Source organism: Hyla sarda, chromosome 13 (genome assembly GCF_029499605.1).
Source record: "Hyla sarda isolate aHylSar1 chromosome 13, aHylSar1.hap1, whole genome shotgun sequence".
Lineage (NCBI taxonomy): Eukaryota > Metazoa > Chordata > Amphibia > Anura > Hylidae > Hyla > Hyla sarda.
In genome coordinates this window covers 27,206,588-27,230,341 of record NC_079201.1, presented here as the reverse complement: position 1 = coordinate 27,230,341, position 23,754 = coordinate 27,206,588, and the positions used below count along the sequence as shown (strand labels likewise).

Here is a 23,754-nt window from a genome sequence, read left to right as displayed (position 1 = left end):
CTTAGGCTGCATTCACATCTTGTTTTTACATTACAGGTCCCGGATCCGGCTGGGGGAGGGGCAAACCGGGCTCTCCCGTACCCCAGCCGGACCAGCGCTGAACTCCATTCACTTTAATGAGCCGACCGGAGTCAAGCTGTGACTCCGGTCGGCTCATTTTTGACCCGTATGCGGTTTCCTGACCGGACCTAAAACCGTAGTATACTATGGTTTTAGGTCCAGTCACAAAACTGGATACGGGTCAAAAATGAGCCGGACGGAGTCACCGCTTGACTCCGGTCGGCTCATTAAAGTGAATGGAGTTCAGCGCTGGTCCGGCTGGGGTACTGGAGAGCCCGGTTTGCCCCTCCTCCCCCAGCCGGATCCGGCACACGTAATGTAAAAACGAGATGGGAATGCAGCCTTATATGGAAGAAGTTTGGCCTCCCCAAACCATGTAATCAGGTAAGGACCTTGGTAAGAGAGATAGACAAGAACCCAATGGTCACTCTGGCTGAGCTCCAAAGATCCTGTGTGCAGATGGGAGAAACTTGCAGTAGGTCAACCATCACTGTAGAGTGGCTAGAATAAAGGCTCTCCTCAAAGGCTCTCCTCAAAGCTGTCTGGAGTTTGCAAAAAACCTCTCAAGGAACCTTGTTTCTCGGACTTTAAGAAACAAGATTTTCTAGTCTGATGAAACTATGAAAGAACTTTTTTTGCCTCAATTGTAAGCACTGCTCATCACCTGCCTAGTACCATCCCTACAGAAACTTGTCAGGGTTGAGGGAAAGTTGAATGGAGCAAATGACAGAGATATTTTTTAATGAAAACCTGATCTAGAGTGCTCTGGACCGAAAACTGGGCTTAAGTTTCCCTTTACAACAAGACAGGAGAGGCTTTGAACTCTGTGAATTATCCTGTGTAGCCCAGCCACAGCCTTGACTTCAACCCAGTAGAACATCTCTGGGGAGACTAGAAAATGGCTTTTACTGATGGTCTCCATCCAATTTCGCAAAGCTTCCCAAATCCAGGTGTGCAAACCTTGTGGCATCATCCCCTAGAAGACTGGAGGCTGAATTCACTGCTAAGGGACTTCAATTAAATTAAATGCTGAGTAAAGAGTCTGAATAATTATGTCCATGCAATATTTTAGTTTTTCCTTTTTAATAGAATTTTGTTGATTATTAGACAAGGCCGCAACATAACAGAATGTGAAAAAAGTAAAAGAGTCTGAAGACTTTCAAAATGCATCGTATGTATACCTGTAAAGAAATGCTGAAGTCCCAACATACAATGGAGGTAAATTTAAAGGAAACACAAATGAAGAGGGTAATTCAGCTCCCCACATTAGAAGTCCAATGCATCTGGAATAGTTATGTCCGGAGAGCAAGACAGGTAGATAGCGGGCTGTATCCCGGAAAAGCAGGAGGAGGGCAAAAAATGAAGGAACCTCCAGCTCTTACTAGTAGTGTAACAGTTAAAACATCACTCTTATTGTAGCAATTAAAAAGATAAAGACATCCATGGAATAGCAGTGAAAACAAAAGAAACCCTGACACGTTTTGAGCTGTTTACAGCTCTTAGTCGAGGCCAAGTAAGTTAGTCGTGGCCGACTAAGAGCTGTAAACAGCTCAAAACGCGTCAGTATTTCTTTTGTTTTCACTTTTACTCCATGGATGTCTTTATCTTTTTAATTGCTACAATAAAAGTGATGTTTTAACTGTTACACTACTAGGAAGAGCTGGAGGTTCCTTCATTTTTTGCCCTCCTTCTGTAAATTTAAAGGGGTTACCTAATGATGGCCATCAAGGGTAGATCAGCAGGAGTAAAATCCCTGGCTGATCCTGGCACAGATCAGCTGTTTAAAGGGGCGGCAGCACTTGTGAGACTCTAAACCTGGCGGAGATCACATACATCTAGTGCCTATAAGTTTCACGTTCACAAAACTCTGGTTCTTTAACAAGGAGTGTTTATAGTCTAAGGTCCTATTTCACCCAATCATCTTACTGACCAATCCTTATATTTGGATAAAATAAAAGGTACATTCCCACCTGTTCTCCTGGGTATTTGCTTGCCATCTTAAGAGTTTGATCCCTTTCCCAAGAAAGTGTGGACACCAGCAGCTGCAGCTCGCTCAGTCTCCTCTCCTTTTCCTTCATGTCGGCCTCCAACTGTTAAAAAATGTCACCATCTGTAAATGTTATGCACACCTTTGTAGATTTTTTTTTGTTTTACTCCTTCTAGAATTAAAAAAAGCAATTTTCTAGTTACTCTTGAAAAATCTTTCTGTTTCTACAGCAACTTTTCAGACCAATGCGTCTTCATGGTTACAAGCAAACCGTATAGTCTGATTGGCCCCCGTCATTCACCTACCTGGTAAATAAGCAAGAAGCAGAGGACAGAATGGGTACATTTTGAATCAAGACTATTTGCAAAGTGTACCTTTCATTTGAAAAAAAAAAAACAACTTTTGACACGTAACAGAGACATGTCAAAAGTTTTGATTGGTTGGGGTCTCAGTGTTAAGACCCCCAAAGATCAGAAAGAAGGAGAAGCACGTGGTAGCATGGTTTACTACGCGGCTCTCAGTGATTTTTGTCTTGCTGATCCATAGCCTTATAATGGAGCAGTGAGACAAAGATCACTAGGAGCTGGGTAGTAAACCGTTCTTCCCCCATGTTAGAGCTGCCCCATTTACAATAGATTGTTGGTAGATGTATCTTTATGGCTGGCTTTAAAGGGGTACTCCGCCCCTAGACATCTAAAGGATAGGGGATAAGATGTCTGATCACGGGGGTCCTGTCGCTGGGACCCCCTCAATCTCTTTTCAGCACCCAGCATTCATTAAGAACGCTTGGATCGGGCGGTGGGGGGGGGGTCGTGATGTCACGGCCACGCCCCTCGTGATGTCACACCACACCGCCTCCATGCAAGTCTATGCCACGCCCCCTACCATAGACTTGCATTGAGGGGGTGTGGTGTGACATCACGAGGGGACGTGGCAGTGACGTCACAACCCCCCACCGCCCGCTCCAAGCGTTCCAAACAAAATGTTCCGAATGCTAGGGCAGCGGAGTACCCCTTTAAGGGACAAAGTGTCAAACCATACACACAGACTCTCCGCTAGCTCAAACCCACTTTCTTTCCCATGGCCTGACCGTGCATTAAAAAAACTACTACCAGGGGCCAATGGTTTATTACCAAATGAAGAAAACAGAAGACCCCAATAACACTTCTCTATACCATATGATGAATCTATTACATTTTTTTTTCTTCCCACCATCTGCAGCTGCTGTTCTTAAAAGTTTGATGCCTTTCGAAAAAGCTCATCCAATCCAATCTACCAATACAGGTTATATGACTGGCTGTCATACAGCTGTCAGAACTGGAGTTTGGGGGCTGTTTGCTGTCTCTAGGATCTGGAGCAGGACATTATGGACACAGATTGTGTTAGTTGGTATTATGGAGACTGTTCTACCCTGCTGACCAATAGGGCTCCGACTTGCAATACAACTCGAAAATGTCTTTTTTAGATGGTCTGAGAGGGTAGCACTTCCCCTTGTGAAGACCACCAGCTGGTGTGGAGAGTCTTATAGGCTATCAAATAAGAAAATTGGCTGTATAACCTGACTCCGCACAATGGTGTCTTCAGCACTCAGAGCCCTAATGTTTCCTAACAACTCCAGAACCCATTTAGCTTCGGACATATTGCCACGTCTGAGAAGAGAGCAGCTATGGGATTACACATGGACCTTGCTCAAGCTGTGTCTTATATTCTCTAGCAATTTACTGTACCTGTTCCTTGGCTTTACTGAGATTTTCTATAAGTTCCTCAGATTTCTGATACTGTTTTTTCTCTGCCTTTTCACAACGCTTCTGCCAGTCCAATTCAACCTGGACCCTGGCTTGTTCTAAAATTCTCTCACGCTCCAATGAGCATGCCAGTTGTTGCTGGTACCTGATGAGAAGTAAATAAATAAAAAAAAGGAAAATACAAAGAGACTCAAAAGATAACCCATAAGTGACACATAGATGCAAAAGTAAGCAACTTTCTAAACAATCTTCATTAAAGGGGTATTCCAGGCAAAAACTTTTTTCTATATATATCAACTGGCTCTGGGAAGTTAAACAGATTTGTAAATTACTTCTATTAAAAAATCTTAATCCTTCCAATAGTTATTAGCTTCTGAAGTTTTCTGTCTAACTGCTCAATGATGATGTCACGTCCCGGGAGCTGTGCATGATGGGAGAATATCCCCATAGGAGCTGGACAGCTCCCGGGACATGAGTCATCAGAAGGCAGTTAGACAGAAAACAGCAACTCAACTTCAGAAGCTAATAACTAGTGGAAGGATTAAGATTTCTTAATAGAAGAAATTTACAAATCTGTTTAACTTTCCGGAGCCAGTTGATATATAAAAAAAAAGTTTTTGCCTGGAATACCCCTTTAAACAATCTACAATTTTACTGCTGTGGAGGCTGTGTGCCCCCAGCTGTTGTTTGACTACACCCTGCCTGCCTGGACAGCTTTTGGGTAGAAGTTGAAGTTTTGCAACAGCTGAAGGCACCCTGGTTGGGAAACACTGTCTTAAAGGGGTACTCCCCTGGAAAACATCTTTTTAAATCACCTGGTACCAGAAAGTTAAACAGATCTGTAAATTACTTCTATCTAAAAATCTTAATCCTTCCAGTACTTATCAGCTGCTGTATACTACAGAGGAAGTTCTTTTCTTTTTGAATTTCCTTTCTGTCTGACCACAGTGCTCTCTGCTGACACCTCTGTCCATATCAGGATAGGTTTGATATGGGGGATTTTCTCCAACTCTGGACAGTTCATGACATGGACAGAGGTGTCAGCATAGAGCACTGTGGGCAGACAGAAAGGAAATTCAAAAAGAAAATAACTTTCTTTGGAGCATACAGCTGCTGAGAAGTACTGGAAGGGTTAAGATTTTTAAATAGAAGTAATGTACAAATCTATTTAACTTTCTGTCACCAGTTTAAAAAAAAATGTTTTCCAGTGGAGTAACCCTTTAACCTGACGTTCTGCTTCCCTAGTGTGATAAGAATCCACCAGAGATCGGTTGCTGATTCCAAAAGGCTCTCTGCTTTTGTTAGTATCAGGGTTAGCAGTAGAGGGGGTATATACATGAGACAAGAGCGTAGAGCGTTGGGAGCGCTTGCATGGAGGATAACTCACATGGGATGTAGATAGAGAGGAAAGCAGATACTAGTTGGTAGAGCATACATGGAGGGCAGCTAACATGGGTGTAGATAGAGAGGAAAGCAGATAGTAGAGCATACATGGAAGGCAGCTCACATAGGATGTAGATAGAGAGGAAAGCAGATAGTAGAGCATACATGGAGGGCAGCTCACATGGGTGTAGATAGAGAGGAAAGCAGATAGTAGAGCATACATGGAGGGCAGCTCACATGGGTGTAGATAGAGAGGAAAGCAGATAGTAGAGCATACATGGAAGGCAGCTCACATAGGATGTAGATAGAGAGGAAAGCAGATAGTAGAGCATACATGGAGGGCAGCTCACATGGGTGTAGATAGAGAGGAAAGCAGATAGTAGAGCATACTTGGAGGGCAGCTCACATGGGTGTAGATGGAGAGGAAAGCAGATATTGGTTGGGAGAGCATACATGGAGGGCAGCTCACATGGGTGTAGATAGAGAGGAAAGCAGATAGTAGAGCATACTTGGAGGGCAGCTCACATGGGTGTAGCTAGAGAGGAAAGCAGATAGTAGAGAATACATGTAGGGCAGCTCACATGGGTGTAGATGGAGAGGAAAGCAGATATTGGTTGGGAGAGCATACATGGAGGGCAGCTCACATGGGTGTAGATAGAGAGGAAAGCAGATAGTAGAGCATACTTGGAGGGCAGCTCACATGGGTGTAGATAGAGAGGAAAGCAGATAGTAGGGCATACATGGAGGGCAGCTCCCATGGGTGTAGATAGAGAGGAAAGCAGATAGTAGAGCATACTTGGAGGGCAGCTCACATGGGTGTAGATAGAGAGGAAAGCAGATACTAATTGGGAGAGCATACATGGAGGGCAGCTCACATGGGTGTAGATAGAGAGGAAAGCAGATACCAGGCAGTCTGTAGTGGAGAATCATTAACATACCTCACATCTTGCATGTATTACAGGGAGGAAACATACACCGGAGACTAATCTAAACGTAGATGTATGCTGCAAACTGCACATTGGCGCTATGGAAATTATTCAAAACTTACTGCAACACTTTAAGCTCAAGGTCACCACTAAGATATGGAAAACTCATTTTCTCCTATGTATACAGGGTCCTTAGTTTTTAAGCATTGTCCAACAAAAATGAATCAGACTCTGGGTTGCATTTTAAGAGCTGTTGGAAAATAAAGCAGGAATGTAAATGCTTGGTATGACCATAAGGATAGTGTCTTGATTTTTAGACTTCCTCCCCTACAATATTACTGGAATACTACCATTCATAAATAGAGCTATATGGTATAAGACATATACTAAACAGATGTAGTTTTTCTTGAGCTTTGCTTAGGTACCATGTTCCTGGTACAGGAGAAGAAAAGACAGCCCTTAAAGGGCCTCCTACACAAGGAAATTATTGTCCGGACCGGCCAATTGCAGTAATGGGCTGCACCAATGATCCATCGATTGTTCCTACAGCCTCGGCCGCCCAATGATTGATCCATATAAAAGATTCATTATCTGAGCGCCAATCTAATGGATCACCAATCATATTGGGCATGGGTCTGACAGTCAAAATGGACGCTAACCTGCAGTATATCTTATAGTCAGGAAAAATGATTAAATGGCCGTTTGTTTTGAGACTGGTACAATGTCTTCGTCGGGCCCATTTAGTGGATGAGAACATCAGCTTCAGCCGCATAGTGATCCCTTTTACATGCCAAGGGAGAAAAGTCTAAATGATAGCAGCTCTTTTTTTCTGTAGGTCAGTGTTTCCCAACCACAGCTGTAGCAAACTACAACTCCCAGCATGCCCAGACAGCCAAAGGCTTGTAGTTTTGCAACAGCTGGAGGCACTGTGGTTGGGAAACACTGCTGTAGGTCATCATTGGGAAGAAGCATAAAAAAAAAAAAATAAATCAACTAGTAGGACACACAGTTACTATTATTGAAATGAGATGTCAACTTGTGTCTCTCTAAGTTGACCTGGGATGTTACTATTGATGAAAACGGAGATTATATATATACTAGCTGAGTACCCGGAGTTGCCCGGTTTTTCCTTCCTAATTCTTGTTGGGGAGGAAAATAAACAAAGGAGGAAGCTTTTGACTTCATATCCCATCCTCATATATTGTTGTCATATCCCGACCTCCTATCCCGTCACCATATCCCGACCTCCTATCCCGTCCTCCTATCCCGTCCTCCTTTCCCATCCTCATATCTCGACCTCCTTTCCCATCCTCCTTTCCCGTCCTCCTTTCCAGTCCTCCTATCTCGACCTCCTTTCCCGTCCTCCTATCTCGACCTCCTTTCCCGTCCTCCTTTCCCGTCCTCCTATCCAGTCCTCCTATCCCGTCCTCCTATCCCGTCCTCCTATCCCGTCCTCCTATCCCGTCATCCTTTCCCGTCCTCCTTTCCCGTCCTCCTTTCCCGTCCTCCTTTCCCGTCCTCCTTTCCCGTCCTCCTTTCCCATCCTCCTATCCAGTCCTCCTATCCCGTCCTCCTATCCCGTCCTCCTATCCCGTCCTCCTATCCCATCCTCCTATGTCGACCTCCTATCCCGACCCATAATATGTGTACCAGGTATTGAAATATCTCCAGCCGTACAGAAGTTATGTGGGAACATACATTTCCCATTGAATTGCATGAGACTTTAAACAAAAACCCCGACCCTCACAAATGGGGGTAGTTAAGGATTAATATCCTATATTTTAAGTGGACATATAAGTAACATGTGACCAAGTATTATAGAAATATCTTCAGCCGTTTAGAAGTTATGCAGTAACATATATTTCCCATAGACTTGTATGGGACTTTAAACATAAACCCTGCCCCTGGCAACTGGGGGTGTGTAAGGGTTAAATCACCTATCCTATGTTTGTTGTTGACATATAAGTAACATGTGGCCAAGTTTCATGTTAATATCTTTAGCCATTTGGACGTTATGCTGGAACATATATACATACACAATAATGAGTTTTATATATATAGATATATATATAATTATTTTATTTTTTTATTATAATTTTTTTCTTATTTCTAGTAACACTGTATCAGGGCTTCTAACACATGAGGAAAAGTTTTTATTTAGTTTTTTTGATTTTTTTTTTTAGACCATCAAAAGCCCATATAAAGCAAAATCTGCTAAAAAAAAAAAAACCATACATAGTGCTAGTAGACATAGGACAGTTGTCTCAAGTCAGGTGTTTATTTTATTTTATTCTGGAAGCCATCCAGCAGAAAGACTGATGACAGCCGGACAAATAATGGGATCGGTTCTGTTATCAGTTTCCTTCTGGTGTTTTTGTAGCAAATTAAAGAAAATAAGACTGGAGATGCGGACATACATGAAAGCCTTGCAAATGAAGGGATAACAGTGACACCTACTGGCCACAACAAAAATGTTCGCTTAAAAGGAAAACGATCATCCTCCCAATACACTGGATTATAGTGCAGGTGAACAGGAGTCCTATGAGGGGTCACTGACTAAAATACGTATCTTTTGTCTAGAGATATGTCCCCCTGAATATCTGCTTCTATCTTCTCTGAATTGCGTGCTGGAGGCGGGCCCCGTCGACTCAATTTGCATATTCATTGTTGCTGGTCATGTGATCACTAGTTGGCGTATAAGCTCAAGTGACCAGCGACTCCACGTCACTAGGAAGTGGAGTCACGGACAATGAATATGCAAATTGGGCAGGCGGCACCCCACCTAAAGCGCGCAATTCAGAGAAGATAGAAGCAGATCTGTGGAGGGACATATCTCCAGACCTAAGGGATGTATTTTAGTCAGTGACCCCTCATCCGACTCCTGTTCCCCCGCCCTATAACCAGTGTATTGGGTGGGTTTAGTGCGGGTGAACAGGATGACTGCTTTCATTCAATTCCATAATTAGACCTCTATACACTAGAAATAACCACAAATTGTAGAGAATGTTTCATTCCATTTAGCCTCCCTTTTCATTAGGATTTTACTTTTTAATGTGAAAATAAAGAGAGAAATTATTTATTTACTTATTTTTTATTCATTTTCAAATCAATATTTAAAACTTATGCTTTTCATTTTGCCACTAAGCCTAACAATAGGCTAACACATCAATATACCGATAACACAGCATTTAACATTAACAATAGGTGATGGGCACAGCTGTCCTCCTCCGTGCACATTCACCTCTGCACAGGTCACAGAGCATGATTAGAAAACTCTCCCATAGAAGTCAATGAGTCAACTTCAGACTATTGTTTCCTACGTCCATGGGGGATGCTGTAAAGCATCTTATTAAAAGTAGTTAAAAAGAAATCTGGAAAAATGACTGCTTCATAATCATAATGGTCAGCAATTGGAAAATAAAGAAAGACAAGAAGTACAAAATGTAGGTGATACATACCCTTTAAGAAAAGCTATCAATGAAGGGGGGGTCTGTAGTAGTTCATGTGGCTATACTGAAAGGGGCTGACAGGCAGTACAAATCTACATGGACAAGTAAGCAAGGTGGTCACTTGTTTCCATAGATATGTGAAGGTAGCAGGCTACAGGTCGCTACTGATCATACATTAAAGCGTACCAGTCAGGTCCCACAAAATTTTTTTAAAAATAATAATAATAATATGATACTCCGTACCTAAACCTAATTTTATGCCTATATCACCAATCATTATAAAAATCCCTCTTTTCATTAATTCACAGTGTTAGAAATCCTCTACCTTGTGGTGGTGGAAGGTGATTGGTCATGCAACTTTGTCCAAGACTCATGGACAAACTGATGCTGCTGTAGGGCTGGTTAGTGACCCAGTAGGTACGGGGACGCCTAGTGGTGAGATTTTCAGCGGCCGTTTTCCTTATTAAAAATTCAAACAATCTTACAACGGGGGCGCCTCCGCGGGAAAGTGTCCATTTCGTGCTGCAAGCGCACTTCGTCTAGCCAACGATCCCTGGAGTGTTGGCTAGACGAAGTGCGCTTGCCACACGAAACGGACACCGTCCCGCGGAGGCGCCCCCACATCGGAGTCATCTATCCCTGCCGTACATGCTTCAATAAAGAATCTTGTGCAATTGTGGTGAGTGCGATCTTCTACATTTTTACTCTTCCTTTTATCACTCTATATTAGATGTCTATATAAGACAGCCAAGGATGCCACACCGCCTCAAACTATGGCAGCTAAGAAGTAGTAAATGAGTTGTGCCATACTCGTGCGCACAAGTGGGCCAAGTCTGCTCAGGGCACTTTTTCAAATTGACCCCATTCAAAGAGTAAATAAAGTGGTGGATTGTGAATCTGCGCACATTCCCACTAAGTATAAAGATTATCAATGTTATGCTCTGGTAAAAACCCAGTGAACTAGCTGATGTCCAACAGGCACATTAATATGAAGAGATGCTTCCACGGCCGCTCTCAATGTTCCACCTGCAGGAAGGTGATACCGTATTTTTCGCACTATAGGACGCACCGGCATATAAGACGCACCCAATTTTAAAGGTGCAAAATCTAGAAAAAAAATATTCTGAACCCAACAGTGATCTTCAACCTGCGGACCTCCAGATATTGCAAAACTACAACTCCCAGCATGCCCGGACAGCCAACGGCTGTCCGGGCATGCTGGGAGTTGTAGTTTTGCAACATCTGGAGGTCCGCAGGTTGAAGACCACTGGTACAGCAGGTAGTACTCACCTGTCCCCGCCGCTCCGGACCCATCACCGCTGCCCTGGATGTCGCTCCATCGCTCCGTCCCCGTGGTGTCCCCGACGCTCCAGACGTCTTCTTCCCCGGGATCCGCGCTCTCAGTCGCCGTCATCACATCGCTAAGCACGCCGCTCCTATTGGATGACGGGACGTCGTGCGCGACGACGTGATGACGTCGAAGGAGAGTGCCGGCCATGCAGGGGATCCTGGCACGGAGCAGACACCGAGGAGGCAGGTAAGGTCCCTCCCGGTGTCCTGTAAGCTGTTCGGGACGCCGTGATTTCACCGCAGCGGTCCCGAACAGCCCGATTGAGCAGCCGGCTTAGTGTCACTTTCCCTTCAGACGCGGTGGTCAGCGATCGGTGATGTCCTGTATTAGCCGCGGGGGTTGATGGCCGCAGGGACCGCCGCGATAGGGGTGTATTCGCCGTATAAGACGCACCGACTTTTCCCCCCCAGTTTTGGGGAAGAAAAAGTGCGTCTTATACGGTAATTGTTTTTGGTGGAAAAACCTCTTGAAAAGGTGGAAGTTTAGGATGTGCCATAAAGTGTCCTTGATCAGCCAGACACATTCTTGATATAAGTGAGGGTCCCAGAGGTCTGGCTGCCAACTATCAGTCATTTATGGAATATTGTGGGAATAAATCATAAATATCTCAGTTCACTGTAAGGGGCGTAAATATCCTGAATAGGGGAATTCACAGGGAAGATGGAACAATCCAGCATAACTATAAAGTATTATAAATTATGAACAGCTCCTCAAAATCAGAGATATTCTTCTGAGAATGCCTCGGCCCCGTCACTTACCTTTCAATGTCTTTCTGGTATTTTGCCATTTCAGCTTTTATTTTCTGTTCCTCTTCCTGCAAGGCTTGAATCTGGAGGTCTTTAGTCACAGTATCTTTAGACACTTGGGTAACATAGGAATCCCAGCCGTTCTTCAGAGTGGCAACATCATCTTTCAACCTTTAAAAGAAAGCGGCTTAGTAACTATAGTTTTAGTAGACTGCTTTTGTTAAAGGGGTACTCCCTTGGAGAACTTTTTTTTTTTTTTTTTAATCAACTGGTGCCAGAAAGTTAAACAGATTTGTAAATTACTGCTATAAAACAATCTTAATAATTCCAGTACTTTTTAGGGGCTGTATACTACAGAGGAAATACTTTTCTTTTTGGATTTCTTTTATGTCACGAGCACAGTGCTCTCTGCTGACATCTCTGTCCATTTTAGGAACTGTCCAGAGCAGCATATGTTTGCTATGGGGATTTTCTCCTGCTCTGGACAGTTCTTAAAATGGACCGCAGAGGTCAGCAGAGAACACTGTGCTTGTGACATAAGAGAAATCCAAAAAGAAAAGCATTTCCTCTGTAGTATACAGCCACTAAAAGTGCTGGAAGGATTAAGATTTTTTAATAGAAGTAATTTACAAATCTGTTCAACTTTCTGGCACCAGTTGATTTAAAAAAGAAAGTTTTCCCCGGGAGTACCCCTTTAAAGAATACAAGGATGGATAAAAGGGCTGCCCTCCCTGGGACAGAAGCAGACCAAGTGCATAACAAGCAGAGTAGTAGGCACAGGGTGTTGTCCCCAGCAGCGTGGGTGGCCTGTCTTCACCTTGCTATAAAATACTTATACCCCATAGGAAAAAGAAAAGCAGAAAAAAAGCAGAGATCACCAGAATTCAGAGCACAGAGGGTCCACTGAATAGAATAAAAGAGACAGACAACTGGTTGAGGACCATGGTGTGAAGAGTGTGAGGTGTAATGTAAATAAAAAAAAAAAAAAACAACAAGATCCTCTGCCAGGGCCATGCCGATGGTTCAGTCTTTGCTTCTTGGTGCTTCCTTTTCTCCATCATGACACATAGGAAAGGCCCACCCAGCCAATCGCTAGCCATTTTAGAATTTTTACTTATTGGCTGAGTGGGCATTTTATGCATGGTAGGAGAGACTGGCACCGATAGGGTATCAGCAGAAGGCAAGTATATATATAAATAAATGTATTCAAATCAATTGAGGCCAGAAAATTATACAGAAAATGTGTAAATTACTTTGATTTAATAATCTTAACCCCTTAAGGACACAGCCCATTATGACCTTAAAGGAGTACTCCGCTGCTCAGCATTTGAAGCAAACTGTTCTGAACGCTGGAGCCGGCAGCTCGTGACGTCATAGCCCCGCCCCTGATGATGCCACGCCCCGCCCCTCAATGCAAGTCTATGGGAGGGAGCGTGATGGCTTTCACGCCCCCTCCCATAGACTTGCATTGAGGGGGCGTGACATCATGAGGGGGGATGGCTAAGACGTCACGAGCTCCCTGCGCTGGCTCCTAGGATCTGAACAGTTTGATCCAAACGCTGAGCAGCGGAGTACTCCTTTTTTGCACATCTGACCACTGTCACTTTAAGCATTAATAACTCTGAGATGCTTTTAGTTATCATTCTGATTCCGAGATTGTCTTTTTGTGACATATTCTACTTTAACATAGTGGTAAATTGCATCATTTCTTGGTGAAAAATCCCAAAATTTCACGGAAAAAAGTTGCATTTTTTTTTTTTTACCTTGAAGCTCTCTGCATATGAGGAAAATGGACATCCCAAATACCGTATTTATCGGCGTATAACACGCACTTTTTAGGCTAAAATTTTTAGCCTAAAGTCTATGTGCGTGTTATACGCCGATACCGCCCCAGGAAAGGCAGGGGGAGAGAGGCCGTCGCTGCCCACTTCTCTCCCCCTGCCTTCCCTGGGGTCTAGAGCGCTGCTGCCGGCCCTTCTCACCCCCTGGCTATCGGCGCCGCTGCCCGTTCTGTCCCCCTGACTATCGGTACCGGCGCCCCGTTGCCTCCCCCCATCCCCGGTGGCATAATTAGCTGGGTCGGGTCCGCGCTGTTGCAGGCCTCCGGAGTGCGTCCCCTTCGTCATTGCTATGCGCTGCACGGCGCGGCGCATGATGTCAGTGCGCCGCGCCGTGCATAGCAACGACGCAGGGGACGCACGCCGGAGGCCTGCAGCAGCGCGGACCCGACCCAGGTAATTATGTCACCGGGGATTGGGGAGGCAACGGCGCCGGCAATGGGTGCCGCTGCCCCTTCTCTCCCCCTGGCTGTAGGCACTGCTTCTCTCCCCCTGGCTATCGGCGCCGGCAATGGGGCGCCGGTACCGATAGTCAGGGGGACAGAACGGGCAGCGGCGCCGATAGCCAGGGGGAGAGAAGGGCCGGCAGCAGGGCTCTAGACCCCAGGAAAGGCAGGGGGAGAGAAGCGGGCAGCGACGGCCTCTCTCCCCCTGCCTTTCCTGGGGATGTATCGGGGTATACACGCGCACGCACGCACGCACCCTCATTTTATCATGGATATTTGGGTAAAAAACTTTTTTTACCCAAATATCCTTGGTAAAATGAGGGTGCGTGTTATAGGCCGGTGCGTGGTATACCCCGATAAATACGGTATATTATATATTGATTCACATATACAACATGTCTACTTTATGATTGCATCATAAAGTTGACATGTTTTTACTTTTGGAAGACATCAGAGGGCTTCAAAATTCAGTACCAATTTTCCACAAAATTTTTAAAATCTGAATTTTTCAGGGACCAGTTCAGTTTTGAAGTGGATTTGAAGGGCCTTCATATTAGAAATACCCCACAAATGACCCCATTATAAAAACTGCACCCCCCAAAGTATTCAAAATGACATTCAGAAAGTGTGTTAACCCTTTAGATGTTTCACATGAATAGCAGCAAAGTGAAGGAGAAAATTCAAAATCTTCCATTTTTACACTCGCATGTTCTTGTAGACCCAGTATTTGAAAAGGGGCAAAAGGAGAGAAATCCCCCCAAAATTTGTAACCCAACTTCTCTCGAGTAAGGAAATACCTAATATGTGGATGTTAAGTGTTCTGCGGGTGCAGTAGAGGGCTCAGAAGGGAATGAGCGACAATGGGATTTTGGAGAGTGAGGTTTTCTGAAATGGTTTTGGGTGGGCATGTCACATTTAGGAAGCACCTGTGGTGCCAGAACAGCAAAAAAAACACATGGCATACTATTTTGGAGGGGTACAGTGAACCTTAACACCCACAGGTGATTGACGACTTTTGGTTAAAGTCGGATGTGTAAATGAATTTTTATTTTTCGCTAAAATGCTGGTGTCACCCCAAATTTTTCATTTCATTACAAGGGGTAATAGGAGAAAATGCCCCCCAAAATTTGTAACCCCATTTCTTCTGAGTATGGGAATACCCCATATGTGGATGTAAAGTGCTTCTGCGAACTACAATGCTCAGAAAAGAAGGAGAGCAATTGAGCTTTTGGAGAGAGAATTTGGTTGGCATAGAAGTCGGGGGCCATGTGCATTCACAAAGCCCCCATGGTGCCAGAACAGCGGACCCCCCCCACGTGACCCCATTTTGGAGACTATGCCCCTCAAAGAATTTAATAAGGGGTACAGTGAGCATTTACACCCCACTGTCTGATTTACACCCCGCTGTTTGACAGATCTTTGGAACAGTGGGCTGTGCAAATCAAAAATTTTATTCACAAATTTTTCATTTTCACGGACCACTGTTCCAAAAATCTGTCAGACACCTGTGGGGTGTAAATGCTCACTGCATTCCGTGTTACATTCCGTGAGGGGCATAGTTTCCAAGGTCACATGTGGGGGGGGGGGTCCAATTTTCTGGCACCATGGGGGCTTTGTAAACACACATGGCCTTCAAGTTCAGACTCATTCTCTCTCCAAAAACTCAATGGAGCTCCTTCTCTTCTGAGCATTGTAATGCGCCTGCAGAGCACTTTACATTCACATATGGGGTATTTATATACTCAGAAGAAATGGGGCTACAAATTTTGGGGGCTTTTTTCCTATTTTCCCTTATGAAAATGAAAAATGTAGGGTAACACCAGCATTTTAGTGCTTTTTTTTCCATCATGGGGTCACATGTGGGTATTTATTCTTTTGCGTTTATGTCAGAACCGCTGTAATGATCAGCCAACCCTGTGCAAATCACCAATTTAGACCTCAAATGTACATGGTGCGCTCTCACTTCTAAGCCATGTTGTGTGCCCGCAGAGCACTTTGCATCCACATATGGGGTATTTCCGTACTCAGAAATTGCGTTACAAATTTTGGGGGTCTTTTTTTCCTTCTACCGCTTGTGAAAATTAACCTCTTAAGGACACAGGGCGTACCTGTATGCCCTGCGCCCGGTCTATAACATGGGGTCATTCCGTGACCCCACGTCATAGCGGGACGGTCCGACGGCTAATGAAAGCTGGGACCCTGGGCTAATAGCGCGCGGTACCGATCGATGTGCCACGCGCTATTAACCCTTTAGATGCGGCGATGATCACTGTGTCTAAAGTAACAAAAATACACTCACGGCAGCTCAGTCGGGCTGATCGGGACCATCGTGGTGAAATCGCGATGTCCCGATCAGCTAGAACGCGAGCTGAGGGTCCGTTACCTGCTCCCGGCATGTCCGATAGGCGATTGATTGCTCCAAGCCTGAAATCCAGGCTTGAGCAATCGACCGCCGATAACACTGATCATTGCCATGTTAATGTATGGCAGTGATCTGTGTAGAAGATCAGTGTGTTCAGTGTTATAGCCACTAGAGGGGCTATAACGCTGCAGAAAAAAAAAAACTGTGTGAAAAAAAACGAAATGTGTAGGGGTATATGTATATGTAGTGTTTTACTTTTTATTTTGTGTAGGTGTAGTGTTTTTAGGGTACATTGTATTCACACGGTTTACAGTGAGTTCTCGCTGGGAGCTTGAGGCGGAATATTTGCCACATCTCAAACATGCACCAGGATACTCGCTGTAAACCCGACCGTGTAAATGTACCCTATACATTCACATGGGGGGGGGGGGGGGGCAAACCTCCAGCTGTTGCAAAACTACAACTCCCAGCATGTACGTTCTCTGGGAGTTGTATTTTTGCAACAGCTGGAGGCACACTTGTTGTGAAACACTGAGTTAGGATACAAACTCTGTTTCGCAATCAGCGTTCCTTGAGCTGTTGCAAAACTGCAACTCACAGCATGCATCGACAACCCAAGGGCATGCTGAGAGTTGTAGTTTTGCAACAGCTGGAGGCACACTGCTACAACTTCCAGCATGCCCTTTAGCTGTCCGTGCATGCTGGGAGTTGTAGTTATGCAACAGCTGTAGGCACAATTTTTCATAGAAAAAATGTGCCTACAGCTGTTGCAAAACTGCAACTCCCAGAATGCCTTTTGGCTGTGCATGCTGAGAGTTGTTGCTAAGCAACAGCAGAAGGTGAACAGACCTCACCTTCTGCTGTATCCTGCTGTCTGCACCACTTGGACTGCTGCTGCCACTGCTCCTGCTGCTCCTTTCCGCCGCTGCCGCTCCTGAGTGGACTCCGAACGGGCCAGGAAAAGGTAGGAGACCCCCGCCAGCCCCGGTCACCGCCCAGCAGGGTAGTGATTGGTAGGTCGTTCCCATCTGGTAAAGCCACCGCTTCTCAAATTAGCTGATTTTGAGTTGTAATCCACTGATTTTGGCAATACCCATGACATGGAAGGGTTTTATGAACTGCACCTTTTTGTGAAAAGGCGCAAAAAGGCACAAAGCCACTGAAAAGTCTCTACACTACACCAGCTAAAACTTAGCTTAACTCTTTGGTGTACGTGAAGAGTGAAATTTCAGAAAATGGGTGTCTCCAGCTTTTTTTTGCAAAACTACAACTTCCAGCGTGCCCGGAGAGCAGTTGGCTGGAAAACACTGCTCTACAGGCTTAGTTTTGGATACACAGAGCTCAATGGCCGCTTGACAATTGTACACTTTAGGGCACTGACACAACAATATCAGACACTTCCTCTAATTACAAATACACAGACTAGACCAGGAAAAAACATGAGATCATCTCTCTGCAAGGATAGAGCTTGGAATCAACAATGACTCAATAACAACCACCATATCACTGATGTAGAGACATACCACATGTTCCAGGAGCTTATCTGAAGGGCCATTGAAATTAAATGTGATGTGTTAACCTTGGGACACAAATCTATTATAATGCAATGACAACCAAGATGTTCAATGTTAGAGAAGGGGAAAACTAACAGGATAGGTGATAAGAAGCTGATCGCCGGGGGGGGGGGGGGGGGGGGGGTCAGAACATGCCCACCATGTACCTCAATGGGGGAGAGCGAGAGATACACCTCTCCCATAGAGATGCATAGAGGGCATGTGCCAATCCCCGCACCATGCAGGCAGAATATTGCAGGGGTCTCAGTAGTCAGACGCCCTTGAGATCAGCTACTTATCCCATCTCCTTCAAATAGGAGATAAGTCAGATTTCACTGCACAACTCCTATGGCAGATTTACTTATCTTGTCTTATATGTAGACAGCATAAACACAAAAGCATACCTGTCATTTTCAGAAAGTTTTTCTAGGAACAGCGGTCATATGTGTACATGAGAAACAGCACTATTTCTGGTCATTATAGAACTTTTCAGCAGATTTCTGCTCTGCAGGCTTCATGTATAAATTTGCAGTTCTCCAAGAGCTGGTGGGCTGAGCTCCCTCCTCCCCCCTCCATAGACTTGTATTGCTTGTCTTGCAGACACAGGAGAAAGCTAAGCTTATTTTCAGGAAAGAATATCTGAGCAGCAGGAGGAGCAGGGAAGAGGCAGATGGTAAATAGTTTGATAACAGGAGCAATTTTGTCTAATAAGATATATCACGTTTACTATATTCACTTGTGCTATCAAACTTTGCTCAAACAACAGTGTCTAGTTAAATTTAACCCCTTAAAGCGGTACCCTGCTGCTCAGCATTTGGAACAAACTGTTCCAAATGATGGAGCCGGCAGCGGGAGCTCGTAACCTCATAGCCCCGCCCCGTGATTATATCATGCCCCCTCAATGCAAGTCTATGCGAGGGGGCGTGACTGCCATCATGCCCCCTCCCATAGACTTGCATTGAGGTGGCAGGGTTTGACGTCATGAGGGGGCAGGGCTATGACGTCACGAGCTCCCGGCTCCAGTGTTCGGAACAGTTTGTTCCAAACGCTGAGCAGCGGAGTACCCCTTTAAGGACACAGGCCATTTTGGCTTTGAGGATACTCTTAGATAACTCTTATTTTTCCATCCACAGACCCATATGAGGGCTTTTTTTTTTTTTTTTTTTTACGCAACCAATTGTACTGTGTAATGACACCTTTCATTTTACCATGAAAATTTACAGCGCAAACTAAAAAAATTATTATTTCCAGGGTGAAATTGAAAAGAATACCACAATTTAGCCCCTTTTGAGTTTCATTTTGACGCAGTACAGTTTAAGGTAAAAATTACATATACCAGTAATCGTTATTCTGTGGCTTAATACAATTAAAATAATACCCATGTTTACATACTTTTCTATTATTGTACTGCTTTTTTTTTTTAAAGTCTAACTTTTTAAACAAAATAAAAGTGGGTTTAAAATTGCTGTATTCTGACTCCCTATAACTTTTTCATTTTTCCATATATGGGGTTGTTTGAGGGCTCATTTTATGTGTCGTGATCGTGTGTTGTTTCTCTCACTTTTGTGCATATATGACTTTTTGATCACTTATTTTATATTGCAATTAGGCGGACTGTAATTGCAATGCTTAAGTGCGGTGATCACTATTGATTGCGGCACTTAAGGGGTCAATGGCAGAGAACGAGATCGCTATTCTCTGTCACTAAGTCACTTACAGTCTATGAAGGGAGCGCAGCTTGTGCCTTAGCTTCATAGTCCGAATGCTGCTGAGGATGTAAATGTACGTCCTGGTTGTGTTAAGTAGCAGGGCACAAGGGTGTACATTTACATTCAACGTCCTTTAGGGGTTAAATATTTGCCAAAATGTAATTCAGTAGCTCATGCGGTATGATAAATTTGGTGTATCTTGCTAGACATCTTAGACACTTTTCTTCGAATTTTATACCACCCGTTAATTGATTTAGTTTACACCTATTTTGCTCACAAACTTTTTGAACATTTTGATGTATTTAAAACTAAACCCTTTTCATGCTAAGTCTCCCCATTGTTGTCCCCCTAAACTATTATTTTTACCCAATGCCCATATATACATCACATAGAACTATATATAGAATCACTTCTGTAGACCAGCTTAAAGGGGTACTCGACTGCTCAGCGTTTGGAACAAACTGTTCCAAATGCTGGAGCCAGGAGCTCGTGACTTCATCGCCCCGCCCCCTCATGACATCACACCCCGCCCCCTCTATGCAAGTCTATGGGAGGGGGCGTGACAGCCCTCACGCCCCCTCCCATAGACTTGCATTGAGGGGGCGGGGCGTGACAACATGAGGGAGCGGGGCTATGACATCACGAGCTACTTTTTCCAAACACTGAGCAGCGGAGTACCCTTTTAAATGTGGAAGCCCAGTGGAAAAAGGGCAAAGAACTGTGCTGTTCATATAGTATATTTATATTATAGTTATCACTTTAGTAAAGAACCAGAGGGAACTATTTAGCTGTGTTTTAGCATTAAAAGGGCCCACCATTATAATGAAAAAAAAATGGCTGGGCATTTATTGGGGTACACATTATTGTAGACACCCTGGGTCTTGCTTTTGCATTGTAATCTTAAATAGGCAGTGTTATTTCAACAAACTATGCATAGATCAAAAGTGAATATAAGAAACATTGTAATATATCTTATTAGACAAAAATGCTTCTTTCTCCTGTTATCAAGCTAACACCCCCCACCCCAAACCAAATGTCATCTACTCTGAAAAGTCAGCTTAATTTCGCCTACTCAAGGATCAAATTACAAGCAATGCAAGTCTATGTAGGGGGTAGACCTGAGGAAGAGGGATGCTGTCCCCTCGAAACGCGTTGTCATCCCGTTTTTGCATGAATAAAATGCTTATTACTTCCACCTCTTTGGAGTCTGAGATCATCATTACAGAGTTACTTCCAGCAAGCGCAGGAGAACGTTTCCTTTTTTCTCCCCACACCGCCGCTAGTTGTGGTTCCCTCCAGTTCTACGACCGTTCCAGGATTCCAGGTACAGATGGACACGGGCTGCTGCTGTTACCCCCGCACCCCCCCCCCCCCCAAGCGATTTTGCAACACAACAAGGTGAGCAGTTCACTTACACACTCACACTCTTGTTAACATGAGATAAAGGCACAGGGTGCGCCGGTATATGTCCCCTTTTTTTCCCCATATCAAGTATGTGGGGGGGGGTAGGAGGCAGATGGGGAGAGAGTGCCTGGAAAGACACACAAGCTACCGAGAGGGACAACAAAGAGACATCCCTAAGTAATAGACCTCACCCCAGGCCTTTATGCACAGTTTAGACTGCTCACTGCTTATTTTATTATGCCTTTCAAGCTGCTGCTCATTGTATAGAGGCATAAAAGATCTCCCCTGTGTAGTGTATGGGAGAAAACATAGACTCCCCCTCCAATCAGCTCTGAGAGAATTGAAAATGTATGATAAAGCCTATGGAGCAGCAATCTGCTGAAAAATGCCATATACAAGTTATATAATTGCCAAAAATACTACTGCTCATCATGTACACACACAGGGCAGCTTATACATGCTGAAACCACAAGGTACACTTTAAAGCATGCATGGAAGCAATGTAACATTGATCGGTCATATTGCAGAAATGTACAGTATCATCATTTTTGTTAACATAAGAGAACACCTTCTGGACATAATGTAAGGGAGACCATATCTCTAGAAGGATATAAATTGGAGAGTTCAGTTACCAGGAAATGTTAAAGGACCTTAACATGTATAGAAGAAAGAAGAGACAGAGGGGATATGATAGAGACTTTTATATACATAAAGGGAATCAACACGGTAAAGGAGGAGAGGAGATTTATATAGGAGAAAAACTACCACAAGAGGATATAGTTTTATATTAGAGGGGTAAAGGTTTCTGCAGTAATATGAGGAAGTATTACTTTACTGAGAGTGTAGTGGATGCATGGAATAGCCTTCCTGCAGAAGTGGTCGCTGCAAATACAGCGAAGGAGTTAAAGGATGCATGGGATAGGCATAAGGCTATCCTTCATATAAAATAGGGATAGGTATAAGGCTATCCATCATATAAGATAGGGATAGGTATAAGGCTATCCTTCATATAAGATAGAGATAGGTATAAGGCTATCCTTCATATAAGATAGAGATAGGTATAAGGCTATCCTTCATATAAGATAGAGATAGGTATAAGACTATCCTTCATATAAGATAGGGATAGGTATAAGGCTATCCTTTATATAAGATAGAGATAGACATAAGGCTATCCTTCATATAAGATAAGTATAAGGCTATCCTTCATATAAGATAGGGATAGACATAAGGCTATCCTTGATATAAGATAGGGATAGGTATAAGACTATCCTTCATATAAGATAGGGATAGGCATAAGGCTATCCTTCATATAAGACAGAGATAGGTATAAGACTATCCTTCATATAAGATAGAGATAGACATAAGGCTATCCTTCATATAAGATAGGGATAGGTATAAGGCTATCCTTCATATAAGATAGGGATAGGTATAAGGCTATCCTTCATATAAGATAGGGATAGGCATAAGGCTATCCTTCATATAAGATAGAGATAGGTATAAGGCTATCCTTCATATAAGATAGTGATAGATATAAGACTATCCTTCATATAAGATATGGATAGGCATAAGGCTATCCTTCATATAAGTTAGGGATAGGTATAAGGCTAACCTTCATATAAGATAGGGATAGGCATAAGGCTATCCTTCATATAAGATAGGGATAGGTATAAGGCTATCCTTCATATAAGATAGAGATTGACATAAGGCTATCCTTCATATAAGATAGAGATAGGCATAAGGCTATCCTTCATATAAGATAGGGATAGGCATAAGGCTATCCTTCATATAAGATAGGGATAGGCATAAGGCTATCCTTCATATAAGATAGGGATAGGTATAAGGCTATCCTTCATATAAGATAGGGATAGGTATAAGGCTATCCTTCATATAAGATAGAGATAGACATAAGGCTATCCTTCATATAAGATAGAGATAGGCATAAGGCTATCCTTCATATAAGATAGGGATAGGTATAAGGCTATCCTTCATATAAGATAGACATCAGACCAGATAAGACCAGGGACTATTCATAGTATTGAGAATATTGGGCAGACTAGATGGGCCGAATGGTTCTTATCTGCCGACACATTCTGTTTCTGTGAAATCACTACAGTCTCTACCACTGGGTCCTTCCTGCCGACAAGCCCTATGATAGGGTGTATATTACAAAGTGGCACCCCCTGGGACACTACTTCTTTACAGTCTATTACCCCTACAAGGGAATTACTGACCCTTTTAAAACTACTGTGTTTATGTAAACTCACATCAAGTATCAAATGTAAAAAAAAAATTGACTTTCAATGCTGGCGCAGAAGGGAGTTCAATTAATATTCAACTCCACTGTAAATTATATCTTTGATATATCCCCAGAACAGGGATCTTCTGACCACCCCTCCATTCACTCTCAACCTGGATACGGTGTAGGACACCGATTCCACTTGGAGAGAAAGCCTCTGGCCCCCACATCCAGATGGGGAATACATGAAGAGGAGTTATACACAGCTCAAAAAACATAAAGAGAACACGTAAAGGAAACAACACAATATAACTCCAAGTCAATGACACTTCTGTGAAATCACACTGTCCACTCAGGAAGCAACACTGATTGACAATCAATTTCACATGCTATTGTGCAAATGGAACAGACAACAGGTGGAAATTATTGGCAATTAGCAAGACACCCCCAATAAAGGAGTGGTTCTGCAGGTGGTGACCACAGACCACTTCTCAGTTCCTATGCTTCCTGGCTGATGTTTTGGTCACTAGAGCTAGAGTGTTTTCGCTCTAGTGGTAGC

The 23,754-nt window shown here is 43.7% G+C and overlaps 1 protein-coding gene across 4 annotated transcripts in view; it reads right to left on the bottom strand.

The window, feature by feature from the left end:
• CCDC57 (coiled-coil domain containing 57) overlaps positions 1–23,754 on the bottom strand; it is a 99,983-nt gene that overhangs the window by 32,991 nt on the left and 43,238 nt on the right. For 3 of the 4 annotated variants that reach the window (XM_056550030.1, XM_056550028.1, XM_056550029.1), the window contains exons 8-10: positions 11,660–11,818; positions 3,775–3,937; positions 2,031–2,150 (exon numbers count right to left, since the gene is read on the bottom strand). In XM_056550030.1, the coding sequence (XP_056406005.1) occupies positions 2,031–2,150; positions 3,775–3,937; positions 11,660–11,818 (442 nt within the window). The remainder of the gene's footprint in view (positions 1–2,030; positions 2,151–3,774; positions 3,938–11,659; positions 11,819–23,754) is intronic. The other variant, XM_056550031.1, reaches the window with a different exon arrangement.